The sequence below is a fragment of the Gloeophyllum trabeum genome (genome assembly GCF_000344685.1).
Source record: "Gloeophyllum trabeum ATCC 11539 unplaced genomic scaffold GLOTRscaffold_00012, whole genome shotgun sequence".
Lineage (NCBI taxonomy): Eukaryota > Fungi > Basidiomycota > Agaricomycetes > Gloeophyllales > Gloeophyllaceae > Gloeophyllum > Gloeophyllum trabeum.
The window spans coordinates 536,859-558,967 of NW_006920421.1; the positions used below are offsets into that span (position 1 = coordinate 536,859).

Consider the following 22,109-nt stretch of genomic DNA (forward strand, 5'->3'; position numbering starts at 1 on the left):
CTAGTACACAAATCAGTGAGGGATGGCACAGAAAGAAATGCAGCACCGACTATATGAGGCACGAGCATTGACTGGAAGAATCGGGGGTTCACCGACATTGACCCGTATCGAGAACAGGACTCCGCGACAGTCAATCGAAATCTTCACGGAGAATGCGAGGACGCCTAGGTTACTGGAAAGCCTGTTCATGTACCATTACCTCGTTGCGGGTCCCATTTGGGGCCCGATCAATGCCTCCCAAAGAAAGGTATCCATCTTCGTCAAGACTACGATTGTGGGACTTGAGACAAGAACGCGTGAACTGCAATAATCAGGATTGCACATGCACTTGTATCATGTCCCCCAATTTCAGGCAAAAAAGTTGCGCGAGAACTGGGTTCGCGATTCCTGCAGCGCCTGAGCCCGTCCATCGCCGCTCTAGCAGTCTTCTGGCTCATAGAATATGCTCGACACGTACGTCAGTGCATCAACAGCAAACCAGCCGTTCAGGAGTCATGCCAAAGAAAACGAACCAAAAACTGGCACTTGAGTCGGAGCAACTGTCTCAATACATATTCACGCGTCTCAATAATCGCGTATTCAGCACCCACCGTAAGAACGACCCTTGCTCGCTGAACTGTGCTTCATTTGCGGTTGTTTCAGTGCGTACAAGCCCAGGTCATTGTGTTGTGGCGAGACAATCGAATCAAGCGGCCTCGGGCGCGGAGGCATTCAAACATAGCCCAAATAAGGCCAAATTATGCTGTGGCACTGGCTACGTCGCGACACTTCATAACGACGGCCATAACAAACACACCCTGATTTATCTGAGAAGTACCGGCTGTTGTATGATAGTGTACCGAGATGGACATGGTCTGCACCTTTCTACGCTTTTTCCCCGATTTTACGCTCACCTGATTCCAGCTATATGGCCGACACCGCAAATCCATCGTGGACATTGAAGGAGAATTATTAGACATATTCTACGACCACCCGGAATCCCATGAGAACGAAGCAGGACAGCCCGTTATACCCGCCAACCACCTTGTCGACGTCTTTCGCACCTACTCCGAAAATCACGATGGACTGGAGCTCATCACGGCGGAGGAGGAGGAACAGCTCAATCAGCTGATCGAGAGCAACCCCGGGCTGGAGGTGACGCCGCAGGTGCTTATTGAGTTCATAGCCATGCGTGCTGCGGCAAAGGCACGCGAGGAAGCGGAGCACGGAGAGCAGCAGGAAACGGACGAGCGTGACGAGGAGGGCGGCGGGTCGGAAGGAGAGCGGGGTAGGACGGCGTACTGGGAGGGCGGGGGCGGCGACCGTTCGCGCTCCTCGAGTGAGGACTCAGCGGGTACCTCAGTTTACAGGAGCAGGCCGCCTTCCCGGGGCCCGCCGGTTCCTCCCAAGACTCCTAGCACGCCGTCGACGCCGTTCGACGCGTCCAGGAGGCAGAGGACGACCCCGCTCGGGCCTCCCTCGAGCTGGACAGCGAAGCGTCCCATCCCGGCAGCGCGCAGGAAGAGCGTGGATGGAGGTCACTCCCGTGCTCTAAGCGACTCGGAGGTACGCTTTTCCCATTGTGCCACTGATGGAAGAAGCCTCTCATGACCCCTTTGTAGTTTGCCTCCGATAGCCCTAGCGCGTACAAGACTGGCGGCCGACGCTCCCGGGCACCCTCTAACCCTGTCTCTCCCAAATCGTCCTCACAACCCAATCTGCCCACCATGGATCACTACGTCGGATCGCCCCCTTCCTCGTTCAGCCGTCCCCCCTCCCGACCGCAATCCCGTTCCGCGTCTCGTCAGTCTCAGCGCTCCAACAGTATCGGCGGGCGAATCTTCAGCACCCCCTCACCCCACGGAGACGACTCTGGCACGGGCATCACACCTCCTTCGCCGGAGATTGACATCAGCAGCCATAGGTTCCGCCACCAACAGGAGGACGACGACCTTTCGCACGGCGTCAATTCGCTGCCCATGCCGCGAGGGGACGACTCGGACTCGGACTCGGATAACGAGGACCGAACGATGGGGCTGGTGATGGACCGGTCTGCTGCCTCGTCGACTGTCTCTCTGGAGCCGAGTGAGAGGTTGGAAGCCCTTCAGAAGACCAATCAGGAGCTGGGGAGAAAGTTGTACGAGGCGGAGCGGATGCTGCAATTGCGACTCAATGAGCACGAGCTGGAACTGGAAGAGATGCAAAGCCGGTTGGAAGAGGCGAAGAGTGAACTGAGTGCGACTAAGAGAGAGGAGAAGGAGCTGAGGGCTAAGGAGGTGGGTTCGCTTTTCTCGCCCGCTCTTCTTCGTCGCAGCTTATGCCAGTATTCATCGTTTGCAGAAACAAAACTCCACGCAGATTCTAGCGCTCGAGTCTGAGATTGCCAAACTCCAGAAGAGCTTGGACAACTCTCGGACTGCGTACCAGAGTCTGCAGAAGCAGTACCAGGAACAATGCGGTGCGTAAATCCCTTATCTTTATAATCTCTCAATAGCTCTCGCTGATCCGTTCTTATCTACGTTAAGCTGAATCCGAGCGCTACCGCAATGCCCTCCGTCGCCGCGACGAAGAGATCAAAGACCTCCAAGAGGCTGCTGCCCTCCAGTCCTTGGAGGGTCAGAAATGGCTCCGCGAGCAGAACAACTATGAGGAGCGCATCACTGTCCTGGAAAACGAGCTCGTTCAGGCGCAGCAAACGCACGCGCAGCTCGAAGAGCAGAAGCAAGAGAACATGCTGCTCAAGGAGACTATCGACCGTATGAGGTTCGATATGGACGAGCTGCGTAACAGCCAGGTGCAGGGTGCCTCCGGAGGCGCGGGTGCGAGTGCGAAGAATACCATCAGTAAGAGTCTCGGGGCGGAGCTGCTGAGTAAGATGAAAGATGGCATGTGGGACGAAGAAGAAGAAGAGGAGGAGGACGAGGGAGCGCGCAGTGAGGCGACAACCGCTGTTGAGGAGGAAGGATCTAGTGGGACGGAAGGTGAAGATGTAATCCAGACCATCATTACCCGCACAAAGAAGGTCAGCAGCCTGTGATTTCAGATTTTACATGCTAAAGCTTTGCGTTCTGCAGAGGGTCGCTCGTTCTGGCAAGGTCGAAAAAGTCACGTTGGAGGAAGTGAAGAAAGAATACACGGACACCGCTACGCAATATGAGGCGGTTGAATTCCTCGCGACTGCCGGAACTCAGACGGATCCTGAACCGAAGATCCTAAGGGCGTCTGCAGTCATCCAGACCGAAGCACCTCCAGTGCAGACTCTGGAAATTCAAACAGAACCCGAGCCTGTACCTGCGCCGAAGGTTACCGTTGACATGGACATCCAGACTGACATTGTTGCGGACGACGTTACTGTACGGGAAGAGGAAGGTGCCTCCTCCTCGACGACAGTCGTTCCTCCGACACCCAAGTCGCCAACAGTCGAGCCTCCTGCGCCCGACATGCCCCCGTCGTACAGCCAGACCCAGCAAGATGAACAATTGCGCATCGCGGCGGAGACGCTTCACAAATGGCACCCTGGTGTGACCGGGCCTTTCGAGACCGTCGCTACCGGCATCTCTGAGGATGCTATAGAAGAGTGGAAAGCCCTCAAGGAAGAACTCGGCGTCGATTGCCTTGTTATCGACAAGATCCTAGAAGACTCGCCGAAGACTGGAGAGCCTCGCCCGATGAAGGATGGCAAGCGACGGAAGAGCGGCCGATTCTACAACATCTACAACACCTACGTGTATGGAAGCAAGGACGGCAACGACTCGCCATCGGGAAGTAACATCGCAACTCAGGTTCTTCTATGCGTTGGTGCATCGGCCCTCGTTTTCTTAGCCATGAGGCCGCTCATGGTACCTCACTATGTCCACACTGGGCCGTCGTACTACGACCGCATGGCGTGGAATACCTTCAACTCTATGTACCCTCACGGAGAAGGGTTCTCCGCTGACGGCACTGCTGCGGTATGGAGCCTCTTCGGCCGTATGGGTGGTGGTGCTGCTCGGATAGTGAGGGGATGGCCGACATAAGTTCCAAATATGAGTTCTCAAGTTATATGACATTTATGCCATTATGCCTATTTATTTCCATTTTCCCTTATCTCCCCTGCTCATTTATTATCGTCTTATGCTGGTGCTGTTGTTATGGTATGAATGTGGAGGAACTCTTGTAACGTGCGATGTACCATACTCACCCACGAGATACCTTAAGCTTACCTTAGCTAGCCCTGTAATAAATTTTCTTGTGTATACTCATACACTTTGATGAAATACCGACAGCGGAACGGACAACTGAGGGGATGAGATCATGCGTAGTAGGGTATAATGAAACACTCCAGTCCGTAATCTATGACTTCTCTCTTACTCTAAATCGTCCATGCCTACATGTCTAGGGGTCCTCTCTTACTATTCTTCGCTGCTATCTGGGGGTGGGGGTGACGAAGCCATCGTGACTGATACCGATGGTCGCCGTCGTCGGACCTCTAGTGTGATGGCTTCGTCGTCGCTCTCCTCGTCCTCTTCATTATACATCTGGCTGGTATTCAAGGTTGGTCGCTCCTCGTCATCGGAGTTGCGACCGAAGAAGCTACTAGAGTCGTCCTCGAAATCTTGATACCTGTTGTCCGAGTAGTATACTTGTGCCAAGGGACTTGTGGTGTGCGAACGCGGATGCGCTTGAGCCTGTCTAACAAGATCTTGTACCGCTGGGTCGGCGGCGGGGGGAACATCGCCCGTCTCGCTGAACAGGCGTTCGGTTTGGGGATGTAGGGGTACGAGGGGATAAGAAGATGGAGGACTGCTCCCTGTGACAAGGCGAACAGCCGACGCTGCAGGGTGAAGAGGCTCGTTGAGCAGAATACCTCCCGCTCCAAGATGCATAACCTCCTTGTCTACACCAGCGGATTCCCATTGATCAGCAGAATGCACGCTTGTCACGTCCTCAGAATGTCGCATGTACTCGGCGGTCTCGCCCCAGCTAGAGGCTCGTCTCGCTGCAGTCAGCGACTCGGACGCCTTCTCGGACGAAGCGGCCCTCTTGGGTACAATCGTGAAAGCCTCTTCACTTCTCCTTGCATAGAGATCTGCAATGGGACTCCCTCTGACATGTGTGCCGCGGGGAGACGACGCCGCAGATGTGGAGGTTGAAGTAGATGCTTCGTGAGGAGCGGGCCCGTAAGACGTATGTCGGCTGGGACGTAGGCTAGTAGGGATCCAGGAGGAAAGTGAGAATCGATTTCGCGAAGGCTCATCTGGGCTTCTGTCTGCCGAACCTTTCCCGCCGTACGGCGAGTCATCTCCAATGCTGCTTGCTGTGGGGCTAGCAGAATGCGCGGAACGGGGAGTCGGGGGTAGAGCATGACGTGGTCTAGGGACAAGCAAAGTTTCTGAACCCCGACGCGCTTTCCCAAACGAACCAGCAATCTGCGCCGACTGGTGTCGCGGACTCGGCAGTCGATCCGTGGATCTCGAGCGCATATGAGAGATGACGTCCGGCGACGACTCGTTCTTGTACTCAGGAGCGAGTGGGGCAAGCCGCCGAGCCTTCCCTTTCTCGAGCGACCCTGTCGCCGTGGGCGGCCTGGAGCCCGTACTCTTCGCCCGAGTGACCATCACATGCGGTGCAGATCTCTGGCCTATACACTTGAAGTCGTCGTCGTCCTCCTCGTGCCTGGAGCGGAACGAGCGCTGCGTGCGCACCGTCTTCCACAGGTTTGAGATCGGGCGCGTGAGCCGCTTCGTCCACCGGAAGCGCACGTCGGACATGGCGTCACTCGCGTCGTCCTCCGTGACCGTCACCTGCTCCTCGTTGCTCGGCGACGTCTCGCGTATCCAGGCGTCTGGGTTTGGGATGTCGCGCAAAAACCACGGGTGGCGCTGGTGCGTGAGTGAGCATATCAGCATTAACAACGGATAACTCACTCGCAGAGTAGTAGCCACCCACCTTGACCTGGTCTAGGGTTATCCGCTTCTCGGCGTCTTTCTCGAGGAGGCGCTCGAGGAGGCGGACGACAATGTTGCCCTCGGTGTCGTGCTTGGTCTTCGGCGGATGTCTCGGGCCCGACTCTATCTTATCCGAGCCCATGGTCGCGGGCAAATCCCAGTCCTGGTTGCATATCATCTGGTACACGGGATACTCGTTCATGTCCTCGTCAAAGAACGGTGTCGTGCCGAAAAGCAAGCAATACAGCGTCACGCCGAGCGCCCAGACGTCGATGGCCTTCGAGATCTGCCGCTTCGGCGGGGTCAGCGGAGTGACAGAGGTCTGGCCGTCCGCGGACATGGTCCCGATTTCGTAGATGACCTCGGGCGCCATGAAAGCGGGGGTGCCAGCTGTCCTGGAGAGATCAGACTCGTCCATGAGGATGGAGTCGTCTAAGGCATCCCCAGTAGCCTTGCGCTGACCCGCCGCGGCGAGACGCTGGGCATAGGAAAAGTGCGACACGCCGAAGTCGGTGATCTTCACGGCACGTCGATCGCTCGTGTACATGAGATTAGCGGGTTTTATATCTCTATGGATTATGCCTTGATAATGGACTTCCATGGAGGAAAAACCGCCGCTTAGTTGACCCACAACGCGAAGTGATGCAATGAAGGAGGTACTTACGGTACTCTAGACCGAGTATGACATCTCGGATGATTCTTCTACTTTGGTCGACATGAAGCACAGGGCGGCCATTACGGTCACGCCATTTCACTTCCCCTCCTCCGAGGAATTCCATGACTGAGGAAAGAACCAAGGTCAGCATCAACTACGGAACAACATATAGCAGTAAGGACGTGCGGTGGGCAGTCTGCTAGGAACACGTTGGTTCTGCGACACAAGCGGCAGGGAGACGCCCCCCATCATGTCGCGTTTACTGGAACATGTAGGTGATATCCTAAAGACGTAACCGAGACGCACCCATGAAAATGCGCGAGTAAAGCTTGTCGTCTATGACTTCCAAGAGACGTACTATGTGCGCGTGTCGCAGCTTCTTCATGATGGCAATCTCCTTCCGGATTTTCTGTTCCGTGCTGCTCAGCCTCTCGCTCAAGGGGATGTGAGGGCTGCTCGGCATGTTAGACGGACGTCGCAACTTCTTCATCTTCTCAGCCCGGGGGTTGCGCCGCCTGACGGATTTGATGGCCTTGACCTCCATTCATGAGGCTACTGCGCAGGCCGGGTAGAACGACAGTGAGACGTACCACTGGCTGCTTTTCGTGCAGCAAGTCCCAAGCCAGATAGACATCTCCGTGCTGCCCCTTCCCAATCATAGGCCCGCGAATATATTGGTTAATTACTGGCAGACCGCTGTCCGTATAACTCTCCCTGATTGCAGCGGTCATTCGGACGCCGTCCGTAGGATCTAGAGGCGGATGCACGTCCATCGCAGTGGCCGAGTCCTCAGGAGGCAGAGACCCGTCGGCCATATTGAAGGCTGCATACGCTGCCGAACGCGCAAAATATGCTTATTTTCTGCAGGATATTGCCAACGACGACGACGCAGACCAAGACTCGCAGAAGAGAAGGCAACCCCGCAGAGCCCCAGAGCAGTTTATAAACGAGTGCTAACGACATGGTAATACGGTACCGAGGACCCCAAAAACCGCTTCTGACAGCCTTGATGCCGAACTTAAGATAATCCGGCCAATTCCCTCCGGTTATCGGGCTCTGATGGCGGTGCTACTCCATTAGATCTCGGTCATTCGGCCTCTTTCGCCGAATAACACGTCATAAATCACTAGTATCGAATATACCGCGCTCATTTCACGACGTTCGTATGGCTTGATTTCATCCTGGTACTGTGTTGATTATCCTTTTATTGGTACGTGGACGTCGGGTTCTGTATCACCTGTATAGTTTCAACTTCGCACAACTAAAGTACAGCGCATTCGGAGGCATCTCCAGATAATCTGACTTATTGCACACTGATCCATTAGGAATTCTAAGGGGAAGCGATTAATCATAAATGACCTGGTGTTTCTCACACAACGAACCTCCCTGGGTGCTAACAATCTATGCATCTCCCGCCATGGCCGCGGCGAATCCCTCAGCGAGGGCAGGCACACTTCTGCTCTTCAGGCACGTCTTTCATAACCTAGAAGAACGAGCGCATTTCCATCAGTAAGATTCTATCCAATATCCTGAGGTGCCTGTAAAGCAATTTCGTCCCAATGACGCTCGCCAAAGTCTGGTGGTCCTTGGAAAATGCCGCGACGACGTAAAAGCACATCAATCGAGGTAAAATGAGGGCACCTTCGAATAGTAGGGCCATCGAAGCTCATCGAGCACACCGGTGGCCGGGGAGAGGCGGCGAGCCACCGGCCATCAAACAGTCGCACATAATGAAACGTCTCGTCATCAATTCTGAGTCAACAACACTCACTTGGTCAACGTGCTGGCCACATCCCTGGATGAGCGGCGAGCGCGGGGTAAGAACGTTCGAATCAGCATCACATCACGCTACGCGAAGTGTGGGGAGCCCTTCGCATACCTTCCACGAAATCTTGCCGCACTTGTCGCACTTCACTTGGTAGCACGCGTTGGCAGGAGCTGCGTCGGTTTGGACGGCCATGAGGGTGATCTACAGCGCGATCTCAGCTTGATGCCCAGACGAGATTATACCGAGGCCATATGATTGAACCCACCAATGAATACGATTTGCTGTGCGCACGACGACTGAGAGTTCTCGGAGAGTTCTCAAGGCGAAAGAACGCCCGAGCCGTGCGACTTATATGCCTGACTCTATTCCGAATAGTGTCACAATTGCTATATACACAGGTCACGCCCTCGTGAGTGGTCAGCAAAACAGTAAGCAGAAGTGGAATTCGGATATCGCGGCATCTCAGGCTTGCAGATCCCCTGTTTCCATGCATTTCCATGAGCACTCAACACCAGCACAATTATATCCTTCTCCCAGTTCCATTGATACCTCGCTATATACACTAATCTATACACCGTTATATAACCTCTACATACATCGGTTTTATACCCGCCAAGCCTCCGGTGAGATCACCACGCAACTGCCATCTCACGCGGAGGATCTAAGGCAGAGCACACGACTCCGAACCCCCGCCATCAAAACGTAGTCCCAACTCTAATCCTCACGCCTTCCCGGCGGTACTGGCAGCCCGCGCCTCGAGCACGACGTCGCGCAGCCGGCGTATCGCCTCGTCAATCTGCTGCTCGTCGAGCAGACTGAACGACGCGCGCACGTACGCCGTCTTGCGGTTGTTCGGCATGAACACCGTACCCGGCAGCGCGAGCACGCCGCGCTCGAGCGCTTTCGTGCGGATGACCGCCTCCGAGTCCTCCTCGGAGGCGCCCGTCGGATCTAGCAGAAGCTTGAACCTACACAATAGTCAGCTACTATAAGCCACCCCACTTGTGGTGCACACGTGACGTACCAGTAGAACATCCCGGCTTCCGGTGCGCTCCACTCCGCGAGACCCGTGAGGTGCTGGCGCATCGCGCGCTCGAAGATGTCGCGCTTCTCGCGGTAGAAATTCGACACGTTCTGGCTGTGGACCTTGAACGTGTCGTATCCCCAGTTGTTGAGCAGGGTGGCCACCATCACCTGCACCAGACCGGGGGCCTGCAAGTTCGCGACAGCCGTCTGATCCAGCGATCCCAGTCAGCAGGCCGTCCCTGAAGGACAAAGTCTACGCAAACACATACATGCATATCCATGGCGTGCAATAATGGCTCGGGTCCGGACGCAAAGCCCACACGGATCCCAGCTGAGAGGACCTTGGATAAGCTGTCGAATCGCAGTACGCGCCCAACCTCCGGCTCCTCGAGCTCCAAATTGAAGTACGACGGCGGTCGGGGGGCTTCTCCAAAATATAGATAGTAATAAGGATCATCTGCATCCTTGATCAGACTCCACCGATGGAGATATCAGGAGCAATACCGACCCTCCATGATCAAGAAATTGTGCTCCCGCGCAAGGGCCAGAATTTCCTTGCGACGCTCTAAACTAGTGGTTGCACCTGTGGGATTCGAGCCGAACTATATCCAATTAGTGAGAGAAACAAACGCTGGAAGAGCAGGGGTGAAGCATACCGGCACAGTATATAATGCTTTAGGTTTTGGCTTCTCTGCTGGCCAATTCTCATATATCGAGCGTATGGACGCCGGATTGACTCCCTGCGAGTCACTAGCGACCTCTACGGCACCTTCTGAGTACTTGCACTCCGGCTGAAAATGAGAATAGGTACCACATACCAACCAGCTCGCAATGCTCGAGCAACGGAAGAACTCCGCTGAAACACCAATCGGTAATGAGGACCGTGTCCGCCGATGGCGTCTGGAGATGCTATCACTCACGCATAGGCCGGCGATTCGATGAGAACAGAGTCCCCGGGGTTCGTGATCGCCGTTATCGCCTATCGCAATTGGGAGTGCAGACAATCAGTGTCTTCCTTCAGAGAACAAGGCGATTATCCTAACCTTGTACAACATATCTTGAGAGCCTGACCCGACGGAAACATGCCATCCTTCGCCTCTCTTCCTGCCATGGAAGTACTCCTGGAGACCGAAAATCCAGTTCACTAAAGACGAGTCTCCGGCAGCCATTCCGTATTGCAATCCTCTGTCCAGATCGGCCTTGTCAACTTCCAAAGTGACATCGGCGGAAGGGTCAGTAGGCGAGCGCGTCTTGAAGCTGATGGACTTGAAAGGGAAGCATGAGGCGTTTGGTTTTCCCGCCAAGAGGGAGATGAGCCCAGGGGTATTTTCTAATGGAAAGAGAGATCGGACTGGTTTGGCATCCGCAACGTCAGGGCCACGCAGAAAAACCTCAGATGAGTGAAGCCACGCACTAGGGTTGGGTTTCCTCCGATTGGCGGCCTCTGAAAGGAAAGGAGTGTAAAACTCGGCGGGGAGGTACTTCACATCCGAAATACCGTTCCCATTCGCCTCTTTGGGCATTGCAGTGGTGACTACGATCGGCACGCCGTCGCTGTGCGTAGCGACACGACCTGTCTGAAAGAAAGTGCTTCCTCATCAGTTCGCGCAACACTCTGCCCTGTTATGGATCCTTGCCTCCCTAATACCGTTCACGGTGGCAGCCGCCTCCAAGGGCTGCTGGAATGTTAAGACGTTGGACATAGTTCCGGTACGCGCAAAAGGCAAGAGAGTGTGCTTGCAGTCCAAGACCGGGGTGCGTATTAGTCGAGATATCCTCGAGAGTTATATGTTCTCTACAGCCAGGAATGAGTCAAAAGGACCAGAAGGGTTCTAGGAAAAGACCTGGAAAGATAATATTTGGAGTGCCGATCATTGCCGGCAAACCCGGCACTAATACCCGGACGAGTCGGCCGAGCGCCACCTGATTCGCCACAGACGCCACGTGACTGGGCGCGTACATTTTCCCTGGACAGCCACGAGAGTCGAGACGCGACGGGTACTAGCACTATACCAAATATGCTTGGGCGCCGGAAGCGCATGCAAAAAAGAAGGTAGATAGCGGCTACACTTGACAGCATAACACTGATGGCATCTTGAACAGTGCAACAGGTCCGAAGAGATGGCGGAAATTAGCTAGCAATCCAGATGCAGACCACGGGACGTCACATATTTAGAGCAACCACTCCAACTGAGGGCCCAAAACGGTGAGAGACCAAAGCGAGCTCAAACTCCAAAATTTAGCCTGGAGTCAGGTTCCGAGTCTTACGCGAACCCGAAGATCTCTAGTACCTGCAGCAGAGTTCAGTAATTAGAAACCCTGGTAGAAAGGAGAGCATGCACCGGAAATAGAACGCGGCACTGAGAATATAGATGACAGATGGCGCTCCTTCACGCCACCTTAATAGCAAAACTCCACGTTAAGTTCTTGTGAAGAGTATAACGTTTCTTTAGAGCCTGTTCGGTCTGGGCTTCTGGCCACATTAGCATCTCATTCGCAATGCTCACAGTCGCGACTTCTTTCCTGACATGTATCAGGCTCTGCACCTGTCTGGCACGGCATGGAAGTTGAGGCCGCCGCCGTCTATGGATAAGGCACCAGCGCCTTCTCGCTGTCGAAGGCATGAGTTCGTCCCTGGCGCCCAACAGATAAGTTAGGCCGTCCAAGATTACATATACAGCAACAGCCTAGCATGCTTCTTAGATATCCTTTCTTGTGCCTACCATACCCCCCTCATCCAGTCGATATGTTCTGCCTTCCATGGATCGGCTGTGGACCCAAGCGCCAGTCAGAATGGAGAGACGTTTACGACGTCCGCAAATCCCGCACGCGAATTCGTCTATCACTGGACAAACACCATCTACCTCACCGTCGTCTCCGGCTGAAGTTATCCCTCGTCCCTGCTCCCGGGAAACGCATCGGCCACGCCACCTTGCGCATCATCCTCCCCGGAGGTACAACCGTAGTGGCAGTATGGCCGGAAGAGGCCTCGAGAGGGCCCACAACGCGAACGGACTGGCGCAACCGGCGTCAGACCTCCACGACATCCAAATCGGCGCTCCAGGGCGGACTAGGCGCGGTGAACTTGCAGGCTGGCGTCGAACGCGAAGTGACCCACGAGGTGGAGCGCAGATACACGGTCCGCAATGGACAGACGGCTCGCGGCGACGGGGTGGGGTCATCAGAGGCATACTGGGTATTTGTCGAAGACATCAGCGAAGCCGGGAGAGGGGGGATTGCTACACACACCGAGATGTATGTCGAGCTCGACAAACTCCCCGACTCCTTCGACTTCAAGCTGAATCTCGAAATATTGCCGGGTCGAAAGAAGCATAGATGGAACAATGCGGAGGTATATAAATCGGGCGTTCGGACTGTGTCCCTACGTGACATCAAGTAAGCGGGGGCGGAGGGATTATGAATGTAGGAGTCAGTAACTTGTGCTTGGCCCACGATAGCTCAAGGCTCACCAGTTACCCTCTTGAACTCGCAACCCTAGATCGTTTGACAAGAGTACTAGCAGCGACTTTCCCAGACAGCTTCAACGATTCGAGTATCATTTCTCAGGGCCATCGCCTTATCCATACTAGACAATATTCGCCGTCCCTTCGTATGGGTATACACGCAAAGGTCCAGGGCTTAAATGATGTATCACTCTGGGTGAAGGAACGGTCGTAACATGATGGTGCCATAGCTGGTCTCATCAGGGAATGGACGCATTCCTGGCCTACTTGCAGAGGCAACCTGGATACGCCCGTCGCAGTGCTTCACATTATACATGAAAGAACTCTCTGGACGCACCCTAGCTCCTACGAGACATCAAGGTATGCCCGATTCTAAGAAGTTTCCGGCGCGTTACTCACCCGAGGAAGGGGGTACAATCTCGCTCGAGCTACCAGTGCTTACCGTCCTGGAGAGCGCGAATCAACCCATAGATAGCACCATGCTATTCCTCTTACGACTTATCTGGGTCTGGATATGAAGGCGCAGAAAATGCTATGTTTACCTGGCTCCGGTCATACAGAAACAACGAACACTGCAGTCTTCAAAATAGTTGGGATCAATAAACCGAGCTTTTCTCCGATCCAGAATGTAGTGAGATGATATCGCGCCGTAGGCTATGTCAGGAATGAAATAAGTCCACCTTAGTCAACGCCGCAAGGAGACGGAGACTAACCTGAGTTGTTCGTGGTAGTATTCCCTCAGCTCCCGATAATGCACCATCTTCTGCCGCTTATGCACGAGGACAAGCGTGGTACACGTTGCGCTCATGGCTGAGGGGTATTATTGTCGATTCTCCGGCCGAAAGCATGATTGATTCGCACCTAACAAGATGCAGACCGTCGTTACAGCGGTTTGCCACGGGTTCACGCGGAGCGGCGTCTCCGGAGGCTCAACGCAAATCTCCTCATCGCAGTTGAACTGCCTCACAGTGGTCAGGACTGGTTGGTGGAGAACAACAGGAGGCACTTACTGTCAAGCATTCCTGATCCCGGAAGCACGGAAACCCGAGCGGTTTCGCAGGAAGGCACTGCAGGTATGTCTGGTCACAGAACAAGGCTGGGGTTCTACAGTTGTCGCGAAATATCGTTCGGCTGATTTGCTTGCCGTTGGGTCCTGGATCGATGTAGGTTGTATTGTCGAGAATGCATCGCTGCCCGAGAGTGGCGTTCGCATACCTGCCTCGATCAAAAATTAATGTATTGGATGGAAGATGGAGCGGAACGTACCTGCAAACCGATTCCAGGCATAGAGAGCCGTTGGAGTTCAGATAGCTGGCAAGTTTGTCCCAGTTCGGTGGTTGCTTGCATTGCTCGTCCCGGTTCAAATCGCATTTTTTGCCGGCATCCAGCAGAGGCTGGCATCCGCTCCCATCGTCGGGACAGAAACTGCCCGGGGAGCACAAAGGCGCGAGCGAGTCCCCAAGATTATATCCGAACGGGAATTCGTCCCTGCGGCATTTCTTCAGAGTGCATGTACCATTGACCGAGCCTGAGCAGAATGTCTTGTCGTCGCAGTCTGTTATAAATTTCTTGGTTGTGGAGTCAACGTGATAGTTGTCGGTTGAACAGGACCCTCCCTCAGGAACAGAACCAGAGTATGCCAAGGACGAGAAAGCAAGGAAATGGACTACGGCTGTCAGAATACCGAACATGCTTGCCGGGAGCCGTCTACCACAACATGCTGAAGCTGGTCAATCAAGCCGCAGTGATAACGACCTTCATCATGCCAGCCGCCGATTCAGTACTAATGCTTCAATTGATTCACTCCGGACATTCGGCAGACAAGATTCAAACACAGGCCAGCCCCCGAAAATATTCTAGCCATAGTTCGAATAAGTTTGTTCACATTCCTAGCTTGAGATGCCAGTGGGCCCTCGAAAGGAACAAGTAGTACGCCGGCGAAGGGAGGGTCTGCCGAGTGACATCGCGATAGCACGGTCATGACTCGGAGTAGGCTGTAGGATCGAGTTCAATCGTAAGTGCAACGACTTGAACGAGGGGCCCGGGTGGTTACGCGAAGCTACAATGTGGATGCGGAACTTCCCGGCTTCGACTGGCTGTTCTATCGATTTCTTCAAGTTGGCCTCTTTCAATGTGGAGCTCACTAAACGCCATGGAGAAACGGGATTTGAATTCTGCTAGCGCCCAGTAAATATGAGTTGGTAGAACTTCGTCTGACCGTACTGACTGCAATGTTCAGTTTGATTGTAAGAACTACATGCAGCGTGGCATTCGCGCAGAAACCGTGCGTGCCTTCGTTTCGTCTCCTAGCCTGTTCTTCAAGTTCGAACGGGGTGACAATCGTGTCTGTTTACAGTTCGTGGATCGGTTTCATCTCCGAGTCGACTCAATTTGGAGTATGCGTTACAAGGGCATGGATCTTCATCGTCTGCATTTATATGGGCAAGGCGCACTGAAGCGGCACAAGTGCCTCGCGACGCGGACAATCGTGTGTTGCTACCGTTGCATTAACCTGACAAGTCTGGCACGAGGAAGGAACGGCCGCGGCTGACTGTACAACTTTGCTTTCTGGACCTGTCTATCGGATTTGCCACCGTTGCGACTATGGATCACTCTTCGAACTTTGAGACGTCCCGGTCCGACTTGCGGTGATTCTTCTTGGCTTCTACCTATTCTATGATGTTCCTTAGTAGACGCTTTCTTTCGTACACGTCGAAGTGCGTTTAAACAACTAACGTACGCATCTATTACTGCACCTCAGATTCTGGGGTACATGTATTGGTGGTGCGCTACCCAATTCAATCACCTCGCCATTTGCACGACCTCCAGATACCCCAACAGACGACAGACGACAGACGACAGACGACATTTTCACTATTGAACTTAATGCAACCTTGTTTAGCCAGCAGCCACATATTAATGGGAGATCACTGCGGATTCTTTCCGCATCCCGATACCCATGGTATGTCCAGTAGAGCCCCTTTTCTGCCCTTCTGTCCAATATTCCCGGAGCCGGTCCGAAATGGGAGTAAGAGCATAAAAGGCAGACAGCTGTTTCTCAACGATTTTCTGCACAGCTGCCGTACCCCAGCCTCACCCCCCATTCTCCATCGTATATCCATCCTCTCTAGCACAACAAAATGGCCAAGGCGAACCTCAAACAGCGCGAGCCCACACCCGTGGTCATGCCCCTCACGCCTCCCCCCTCCGCACCATGCTCTCGATGCCCCTCACCAGAGCCCGGGGTACCCGAGTCCCCGACGGCCCGCTCCCGTCGCTCTCCCCTTCCCTCTCAGTCGCCTCCCATTAACATCCAGTCAACCCGAGGCCAACACATCCTTACCGTTGACCTCGGCCCGAAATTTCAATCGGACATGGTAACCATCGCCGCGAAGAAGGGCGATAGGCTGGACATAGTGGCTGATCTGTGGTATCTCGAGAAAGATTGTGAGTAACTTACCTGCCTCACTCCACGACAGGCCTTCAGTATTAAACGCATGTCGCGGTGCAGGTCACCTTGAGTGGCGCGTGCAATTTCCTCCGGACGACGTCGATTTGCAGTCCGCCCGGGCCAAGATCGACTCTGGCCAGCTGAGTATCTATGTGAAGAGGCGTAGGAAGTACTGAGTGGTTGCAGCGAGCTAGACATGCATATATTGGGTGTGGACCACGTAGGAGTAACTTATCCACTTTTTATTATACACCCATAATCCTGTGTAGACTTATCTATCGCCTGTGGCTCCTGAATAAATAAATTGCTGTTTTCTTTGTTTCTCATCTTGGGTGACGCTGCGTTGCAGGTTCCGTACTGCACCCTCTCTGCGGTCACCGTCAAGCCGCGTTGCAGATTTTATGAATTACAATATATTTCCCCGTGTTCTCACCGGCTACCACTAGGCTACGCGTAGTGGAGATGGACAGACTGCCATTGACTTGAGCCTGTGTCCGGATTCCGTCAGTATAAGCCAGTCGCATTATTCGATGGTACTCACCGCCCGAAGGGCTGTGCAACCCTTCAATCGTATAATCTCACTTCGTCTAATCTCACTCGACATCCCAGGCTGGATACTCAGCACCAACTGAGGCCTCGCTCGAAGCTCGAAGAAAGGTCGACAATTTTTCCACAGCCCCACCCTATGTGGAATCTCTTCAGGGTCCCGATAGCCATTCAGCAAGGGAGGGGCTCGGCTCGATCGGAGAACTGAAGTTTTGTTCAGCCTGGCGAGCCCATAGCCCACTGTCACGGTTTAGGTTGGGCATGAGGAGCCTCCCTCTGAGTCACTGTCAACGTACCTCTAATCTGTTCAGCCAAGAGGCTCATCGCAGGTAGTGTGGATGTGGTGTTATTACCGGACTTCGCGTTAGTTCCACAGTGAACCGCCGTCCATTCGTGCTTTGATCATGCGATGTCTGGTATGTCGAGCTCCTGCGCTGCCAGCGAGCGTAGTGTTTCCCTGCTGTTAAGCCTACAGAACGAGACCACAAATGTCAGCTGCGTTGAATTGGCGAACAGTGCCGACTCACGAAGCAAGAATCGAGTTGACGTAGATCTTCTCGTGCACCACGTACACGCCGATATACACAAAGTTCAAAGGCATGGCGAGGTACTGCAGGTCATGAGCCGAGGGGCTTCCGCGACTGCCATAAATGACGTACCACAGCAAGGTATCCGATGGCTGCAATACTAAAGGACGGTGAGCATGATGCCACCAAAGCATACGGACGTACAAGCTCACCTCGTTACCACCCCTGTCGCGAGTGCATAGCCAGCGAGCATTCGTATGAGTGAATTGAACCTGAGTATAATGCATTCTCGGAGTAAGACTCCGCGAATAGGATGTAGCTGGAAGTGCACGCGTACTTGGGTGTCACACCGCCTCGATACGATTTGCAGAGGATGTATATCATGGACACGGCAATCCCTAGATCGGCTATGACGCGGCATGTCCCGGATATGCCTATGAGCCACTACGGGTACGAAGCGTGAGGCTAGAAGCCATATATGATACCAATATTTACACTGTACCTCATATGTCACGCTGCCGTTGAATGCAGGTAGTCCGAAGCTGGGAGAATCTCGGTTTGAGGAACATTGAAACGCGACAAGAGAGCGTACCATTTGGCGGCGTATGCTGCGAATATCAGTGTGTTAGAACAATGACCTTGTGATGAAACATGTTGCTGCCTCACCTACACCGATAACTATGAGGGCGCAGAAGACATGAGTCAAAACAAGCGTCATCTGTGTTAAGGACATCATCCACTCGCCTATTTCCAGGGCTACCGGGCAGAACAGGAGCAGAGATCGCTTGCTCCTGCGGCTGACTGAGCATCAATCGGTGAGTGATGACACATCAACATTGGACGAACTGCTGCGCAGACGTACGTATCCATATCCGTCGGATGTAGAAGCTGCAGGGCACGGCGACTATGAGAATGACGGCACACGCGGGTTTCAAATGTGCCATACCATTCCACCACGAGGACACACGTCTCCTGCCGCTCGCAGTGAACTCCATGCGTGTGTCTCAGACGGAAATAAACCTGTGTGCTTACGGAAGGGACAACCTGCGCCTGCGGTCAGAGGACTCGGAGGTGAGCCAACGCGTTACCATTATAACATGACATCACTCACTAGGAGAGCCCTGTGTACAATAAATGCAATCTATCATGAGCGTTTTGATCTGATATGATAAGAGGCAAAGGCGGCTATGATTAGAACGCCGTGACGACTGACCAGTTCGTGTTCCCGAAGGCGCTGCCGGTATCTTCCCTGCCGCCGATCAAATAAAACCATAGGGCGAGGACGAGGAAGAGCTGCTGCAGGGTATCCATCTACTTCCGATCAACAGTTGGGATAAGTTGCAGCTGATCGGCAAGAACTCACTATCCAGACGATTCCGGCCTGGGTGAACGTGAGTCAAAAAATTTGACTGGGTGAGATAATGCGAGGCTCACTGTGGCCTTGACCCATGTACTGTCCTCAGAGTAATTTCTGAAGTAATAAATCGCTTGGGCACAGGTCAAGCCGTACATCCTAAGGAACTTGAAAGTAAGGGACCGCGAGAGGCAGGACTAAAGCTCTCTCACATATGCGAGAATAATGCACCGTTGAACAGAGCGCCAAACGTGAGGTCCAAGGGCGACATAACACAGAGGAAGGAGAGGGACGGGGCAGCATGCAGAAAGACAGGACGGCTTGTTGATATATAGAACGTGCCGCTGTGTCGTTACATAACTTGACAGTTAACGTTCACATAAAGCAGCAGTCGTACTAGAGGGTCGCGATGTTTGACAGATGGGTGCCGGATAACAGTTTGCCGTCGTGTACGGGACACATACGATCAGATTAATTGAGTCGGAAGTCGGCACGGGCAAGGCTAGGGGGTATCAAATCCCTCGCAGACGGCTCCCGAGGCGTATCTCAGTCGAATAAAGAGTACCTGCCATTGTCCCTGCCGTATTTATTTCTCAGGGCCCCGGTGCTCAGGGAAGAATTAAGCATGTCGACGCCGAACTCGAGAGCTTCAGGTGCCGAAACAAACGGCCACAAGCCCTGTGGCGCTGTGGCGCACGTGGCGCGCAATATAACCGCGGCAGCTGCGCATATTATACGGAGGCGAATTGCAATCGATTTAGGAGTCCGTCGTATGTGTGTACACTATATCAACAGGTTGCGATACAAGCACTGGATGACTGCCGGAATATCTCTTTCCTCAAGTACTTGCAGGAGCAAAAAAACCGTATTTGACCCTGCAACAATATGTCCCAATCACCCGGGGATAGGCGACAGAGGAACTCGAGCAATTGCAAGCTCCAGACAGTGTCCGCGTCTGCCGAAAGGGGTTACGTCCACTGGCATTTCCATGATAAGTATAAGTACCTATTCAAGCTTCGAGGGGTAATCGCGTGGATGTACACAGAGGTAAGCAATCTTGCTGACTGATCCAGCGTGTCTGGCCTTCGTATTCGGGAATCCGCAGATTCCGGCCAGTTTTGTTCAGAATCGCGTCACTGTAGTGACTGTACTGGCAAGTAGCTAGTGTGATCTATAAATACAGGCACTGATCTGACAGAGTCTTACCCAGCTGCTTGCACCTTCGCATTCCCCATAACCACCCCGTACAAGCGGAAGTACACAATTAATGGCTCAACAGAAAGCGTTGTACCTCAAGGAGAAGCAAGGCGCTTGGGAGGTCGGCACCAAGGAGGTCCAAAAGCCCGGACCAGGGGAGCTCCTGATCAAGATCGCAGCGACCGCACTCAACCCCGTCGACTGGAAGATCCAGAAGTACGGAATGGTCGTCCAAAACTACCCCGCCATCCTGGGTACGGATGCGGCTGGCACGGTGGAGGCAGTCGGCGAGGGCGTGACGAGCTTCGCCAACGGAGACAGAGTGTGAGTGGTTCCTGTCATTTCTGGATCCACGCAGCGTCGCCGAACATCGTGCGTCACGTAGCCTCCACCAGGGATTCTTTAGCAACGATAAAGCGACGTTCCAGCAGTACACTATTGTCCCCGCTGAGATCACCGCCAAGGTAAGCGCCCTAGACGTCTCTGCGTAAGGTGCTCTTTTATTCAATCGCGTTGCACCTCATATAGCTCCCTGCGAGTATCTCCTTTGACCAGGGTGCCTCGGTCCCGCTCGGGTTAGCCACCGCTGCGATTGGTTTGTACGGACCGGCTGAAGGGTCCGTTGGTGCTGGGTTGACCCCCCCTTGGGAGGAAAGCGGGCGCGGCAAGTACGCCGGAAAGCCCATCCTGATATTCGGAGGTGCCACTTCCGTCGGACAGTACGGTACGTATTGCCTCTTAAGTCATCCTTTGGTCTTCCAGCGATCCTCATTGAATATCGGTAGCTATCCAACTCGCCAAGCTCTCTGGCTTCTCCCCCATCATCGTCACCGCTTCCCCGAAACACACCCAGTTCCTCAACTCCCTCGGCGCTAACCACGTCCTAGACCGCAACGCCCCGCTCACCGCGCTCGAATCCTCCGTCGCGCCCCTCCTCACTTCGCAGCTCGAAGTTGTCTACGATGCCGTCAGCTTTGCTGACACGCAGCAAGCAGGGTACGACCTGCTTGCGCCCTCCGGGACGATCGTGCTTGTGCTGGACTCGCAGATCAAGGATAAGAGCCTAGGCAAAAAACAAGTGCATGTAATGGGGAATGTTCACGTGCCCGCGGCGCGCAAGACTGGCGTGAGTTTATACAGCAAGCTGACGAGTCTGCTGGAGAGCGGCGAGCTCAAGGTACGCGACTTCATCTACCTCTTCTGCCTGACGGTTGATCGGAATTGACTGATATCTCTTGCCGGAATGTAGCCGAACCGCGTTGAGGTGCTACCGAATGGTTTGGCTGGGATCCCCGATGGTCTCAAGCGGATGGAGAATGACCAGGTCAGTGGAGTGAAGCTGATCGCCCGCCCTCAGGAGACGGCGTAAAGTCGGGAGAAATGAAGTAATGAAATCACCTGTAAGTTACCAAGAGCGAAGAGTACTTCCACTGTCCGAGGACTGTCTCACTTCATTGTACGTCAACGCAGTGTACTTCCTATATCAGCTCTTCGGGTGCATCAACGACGGCGACTTCAATAGTCGCCGTGGATTATAGGTAGGTGAGGTATTGGCGCTGCGCGTACGCCCGGGACCCATCCGAAGTGGCTCTGGGCGTTACCGCGATATGTATATCTAAATCAACCAACGCCCGACAGTTTCAGCAGTGGAAAGCCCCAAATACTACACGGAGAAACCTGGAATGAGTAGCCACTGTGCAGCATTCCAAAGAAACTATGTCTCCTCGGCGGTTAGTCGAACTTAGTAGGTGGCCTATAATATGTCACTCGGGCTTATATTGCTCGATGCCTTGAAAAGGTAAGTACTACCGATTATACAGGATAAGTCGAACAAGCATCCCCTAGGAGCAACTGTCAGGCGTGGCGGGATATCTGGATTTGACTTGTGTTGGATGATATATACTATTACAAGGCCGACAGCGACACTTACAGTTTCTGACAGTCCACGAACAGTCCGACGAGTCAAGCACTGGCACCCTGAAATATTCTGGCCAACAAGGCAAGCATAGCGAGCGACGGTTCTGAGAGGCCTGTCGTGCATGCTCTATCTACGACACTCTGTGGCACCGAAAGTATTAGCCACAGCAGCTGGATATTTATATGGGCGTGTCCACGTGTTTCTAGACTCTGGCAGCCAATCTCAATTTTCTTCTTTTTTAACTTCGTGTGTGCATACCAATGGCAATAGCGAGCTCGAGCATGTTCCAGCAATAAT

At 53.7% G+C, this 22,109-nt stretch overlaps 10 protein-coding genes across 10 annotated transcripts; 6 read left to right on the top strand and 4 right to left on the bottom strand.

The window, feature by feature from the left end:
* Positions 1–799: 799 nt before the first annotated feature.
* GLOTRDRAFT_117380 (uncharacterized protein) lies at positions 800–6,272 on the top strand. The gene is made up of 7 exons (XM_007870668.1): positions 800–852; positions 904–1,545; positions 1,602–2,255; positions 2,320–2,437; positions 2,505–3,001; positions 3,054–5,840; positions 5,908–6,272. Exons 1-6 carry the CDS (start codon positions 844–846, stop codon positions 3,993–3,995), a joined length of 2,862 nt encoding a protein of 953 aa, XP_007868859.1. The 5' UTR covers positions 800–843; the 3' UTR covers positions 3,996–5,840; positions 5,908–6,272.
* GLOTRDRAFT_140264 (kinase-like protein) lies at positions 4,371–7,493 on the bottom strand (the record flags this gene model as incomplete). The annotated part of the gene is made up of 5 exons (XM_007870669.1): positions 7,152–7,493; positions 6,868–7,093; positions 6,571–6,687; positions 5,908–6,500; positions 4,371–5,840 (listed from the first exon to the last, which is right to left on the bottom strand). Exons 1-5 carry the CDS (start codon positions 7,374–7,376, stop codon positions 4,371–4,373), a joined length of 2,631 nt encoding a protein of 876 aa, XP_007868860.1. The 5' UTR covers positions 7,377–7,493.
* Positions 7,494–7,704: 211 nt separating this feature from the next.
* GLOTRDRAFT_100995 (uncharacterized protein) lies at positions 7,705–8,648 on the top strand. Its single transcript, XM_007870670.1, has 5 exons — positions 7,705–7,891; positions 7,944–8,044; positions 8,333–8,356; positions 8,441–8,530; positions 8,595–8,648. Exons 2-5 carry the CDS (start codon positions 7,979–7,981, stop codon positions 8,598–8,600), a joined length of 186 nt encoding a protein of 61 aa, XP_007868861.1. The 5' UTR covers positions 7,705–7,891; positions 7,944–7,978; the 3' UTR covers positions 8,601–8,648.
* Positions 8,649–9,050: 402 nt separating this feature from the next.
* GLOTRDRAFT_131793 (PLP-dependent transferase) lies at positions 9,051–10,878 on the bottom strand (the record flags this gene model as incomplete). The annotated part of the gene is made up of 9 exons (XM_007870671.1): positions 9,051–9,297; positions 9,354–9,562; positions 9,625–9,812; positions 9,864–9,957; positions 10,012–10,115; positions 10,174–10,211; positions 10,276–10,334; positions 10,399–10,706; positions 10,770–10,878. The coding sequence occupies 9 exons, from the start codon at positions 10,876–10,878 to the stop codon at positions 9,051–9,053; spliced, it is 1,356 nt and encodes a 451-aa protein (XP_007868862.1).
* Positions 10,879–12,101: 1,223 nt separating this feature from the next.
* On the top strand, positions 12,102–12,755 carry GLOTRDRAFT_131794 (uncharacterized protein; the record flags this gene model as incomplete). Its single annotated transcript, XM_007870672.1, has 1 exon — positions 12,102–12,755. One exon carries the CDS (start codon positions 12,102–12,104, stop codon positions 12,753–12,755), a length of 654 nt encoding a protein of 217 aa, XP_007868863.1.
* A 173-nt stretch (positions 12,756–12,928) lies between these two features.
* On the top strand, positions 12,929–13,428 carry GLOTRDRAFT_100997 (uncharacterized protein). Its single transcript, XM_007870673.1, has 2 exons — positions 12,929–13,099; positions 13,157–13,428. Exon 2 carries the CDS (start codon positions 13,182–13,184, stop codon positions 13,335–13,337), a length of 156 nt encoding a protein of 51 aa, XP_007868864.1. The 5' UTR covers positions 12,929–13,099; positions 13,157–13,181; the 3' UTR covers positions 13,338–13,428.
* A 76-nt stretch (positions 13,429–13,504) lies between these two features.
* Positions 13,505–14,510, bottom strand: GLOTRDRAFT_46919 (uncharacterized protein; the record flags this gene model as incomplete). The annotated part of the gene is made up of 3 exons (XM_007870520.1): positions 13,505–13,629; positions 13,681–13,777; positions 13,830–14,510. 3 exons carry the CDS (start codon positions 14,508–14,510, stop codon positions 13,505–13,507), a joined length of 903 nt encoding a protein of 300 aa, XP_007868711.1.
* A 1,614-nt stretch (positions 14,511–16,124) lies between these two features.
* Positions 16,125–16,419, top strand: GLOTRDRAFT_11836 (uncharacterized protein; the record flags this gene model as incomplete). Its single annotated transcript, XM_007870457.1, has 2 exons — positions 16,125–16,266; positions 16,331–16,419. Coding segments are annotated over 2 exons (231 nt in total), but the record flags the coding sequence as incomplete, so codon positions are not given.
* Positions 16,420–17,218: 799 nt separating this feature from the next.
* GLOTRDRAFT_131797 (uncharacterized protein) lies at positions 17,219–18,968 on the bottom strand (the record flags this gene model as incomplete). The annotated part of the gene is made up of 16 exons (XM_007870674.1): positions 17,219–17,285; positions 17,344–17,426; positions 17,476–17,503; positions 17,556–17,615; positions 17,681–17,787; positions 17,846–17,885; positions 17,936–17,951; positions 18,010–18,144; positions 18,206–18,231; positions 18,290–18,315; positions 18,376–18,393; positions 18,455–18,464; positions 18,557–18,654; positions 18,707–18,724; positions 18,778–18,856; positions 18,910–18,968. 16 exons carry the CDS (start codon positions 18,966–18,968, stop codon positions 17,219–17,221), a joined length of 870 nt encoding a protein of 289 aa, XP_007868865.1.
* A 961-nt stretch (positions 18,969–19,929) lies between these two features.
* GLOTRDRAFT_117382 (GroES-like protein) lies at positions 19,930–21,388 on the top strand. Its single transcript, XM_007870675.1, has 5 exons — positions 19,930–20,218; positions 20,280–20,358; positions 20,423–20,618; positions 20,680–21,071; positions 21,144–21,388. The coding sequence occupies exons 1-5, from the start codon at positions 19,965–19,967 to the stop codon at positions 21,261–21,263; spliced, it is 1,041 nt and encodes a 346-aa protein (XP_007868866.1). The 5' UTR covers positions 19,930–19,964; the 3' UTR covers positions 21,264–21,388.
* The last annotated feature ends 721 nt before the right edge of the window (positions 21,389–22,109 follow it).